The sequence below is a fragment of the Priapulus caudatus genome, unplaced genomic scaffold (genome assembly GCF_000485595.1).
Source record: "Priapulus caudatus unplaced genomic scaffold, Priapulus_caudatus-5.0.1 Scaffold1654, whole genome shotgun sequence".
NCBI classification, from domain to species: domain Eukaryota; kingdom Metazoa; phylum Priapulida; class Priapulimorpha; order Priapulimorphida; family Priapulidae; genus Priapulus; species Priapulus caudatus.
The window spans coordinates 1-1419 of record NW_014578715.1 but is presented as its reverse complement, the minus strand read 5'-3'; the positions used below and the strand labels follow the sequence as shown (position 1 = coordinate 1419).

The window sequence follows — 1419 nt, the reverse complement described above, 5'->3', positions numbered from 1 at the left end:
GAGACTGACTGAACTGACTGCAGTTAACTGACTGACCGAGAAGAACCGACACTGCATATCTACCTAACATACCCCACAATGAATATCATACACACACGTAAAAATCCACAAAAACAAAAAGCACAGGCAGATAGTCGATCGGTTCAGTACAGAAAACAAATGCACGCACTATTTTACATAGCTTCTGTAATAGATTACATAGATTCATGCATATTATGTAGTATACGACAAGTGCGTACGAGCGAACTTTTCAGCTATGTACAAATGACCTATGACCCAATGACGTCATAGGGCTCCAGTGCGTAACTACGAACTGGCTTATTAACTGTTTAATCGGTAGAATGTCAGTCACATCACCCCTGATTGCATGCACATCGCCTTTCAGCATTTCTTCTCTTATACAAGCCTGAGTGTACGTCACTGGAGTCTACTGGAGAGAGTGCGTCCATATCCACACGTTTAACGTCTGACGAATTAGCTGTTTAACCCGCAGACCCGTCCATCACATCACTCCCGATTGCTTGTGCATGGCCTTTCTTCTGTGCGACTGCGTGCGCTTGTGTTTAGAGAGACCGTCCGAGGTTGAGCACCTGAAAGAGCAAATGTCACACGCGTACGGTTTCTCGCCTGTGTGCGAGAGAAAGTGCACCTTGAGGTCCCTGGTGCTCCTACACCTGTACTCGCATACATCGCACGCGCACGGTTTCTCTCCCGTGTGCGTGAGCGCGTGTCTCTTGAGATACGACAGCGCAGAACAACTGTACTCACATACATCGCACGCGTGCGGTTTCTCTCCCGTGTGCGTGCGCGCGTGCCTCTTCAGGCTGTCGCGGGAGCCCGTCCTATACTCACATACATTGCACGCGTAAGGTTTCGCGCCCGTGTGCGTGTGAATGTGCTTCCTGAGGACGCTGAAGGTGGTGTAGGTGGAGCCGCATATGTCGCACGTGTACGGTTTCTCTCCCGTGTGCGTTCGCATGTGCATTTTCAGGCTGCCGCGGGAGAAAGTCTTGTACTCGCACGCATCACACGCGTGAGGTTTCTCGCCCGTGTGCGTGAGAAGGTGCGTCTTGAGGCTGCTGGAGGTGGTGCAGGTGTAACCGCATATGTCGCACACGTACGGTTTCTCTCCCGTGTGCGTGCGCGCGTGGCTCCGGAGACTCGCCAGCTGAGAACTCCTGAACTCACATACATCGCACGCGTACGGTTTCTCTCCAGTGTGCGTTCGCATGTGCATTTTCAGGTTGCCGCGGGAGCAAGTGCTGGCTACTCGCAATCATCACACGCGTAGGTTTCTCGCCGTGTGTATTGAGAACGTGCGGTCTTGAGGCTGCCTGGAGGGGGCTGACAGGTTGTAACGCTGCATACTGTCGACACGCGTATTGGTCTTCTCTCCGTTGTGCGTTTGATGTGCTTTAT

General features: G+C 52.1%; 1 protein-coding gene across 2 annotated transcripts; it reads right to left on the bottom strand.

Moving 5' to 3' along the window:
• Nucleotides 1-249: 249 nt before the first annotated feature.
• LOC106817263 (zinc finger protein 596-like) lies at nucleotides 250-1284 on the bottom strand. 2 transcript variants are annotated; one of them, XM_014821924.1, is made up of 2 exons: nucleotides 710-1284; nucleotides 250-625 (listed from the first exon to the last, which is right to left on the bottom strand). In XM_014821924.1, exons 1-2 carry the CDS (start codon nucleotides 1235-1237, stop codon nucleotides 503-505), a joined length of 651 nt encoding a protein of 216 aa, XP_014677410.1. In that variant the 5' UTR covers nucleotides 1238-1284; the 3' UTR covers nucleotides 250-502. The 2 variants fall into 2 exon arrangements, with proteins under 2 accessions (XP_014677410.1, XP_014677409.1); XM_014821923.1 differs by having other exon boundaries at nucleotides 250-1284.
• Nucleotides 1285-1419: the final 135 nt, after the last annotated feature.

Coding starts and splice junctions, on each gene's coding strand:
- LOC106817263 (XM_014821923.1), bottom strand. CDS start 1,237: ATGCACATGCGAACGCACACTGGAGAGAAACCGTACGCGTGCGATGTA.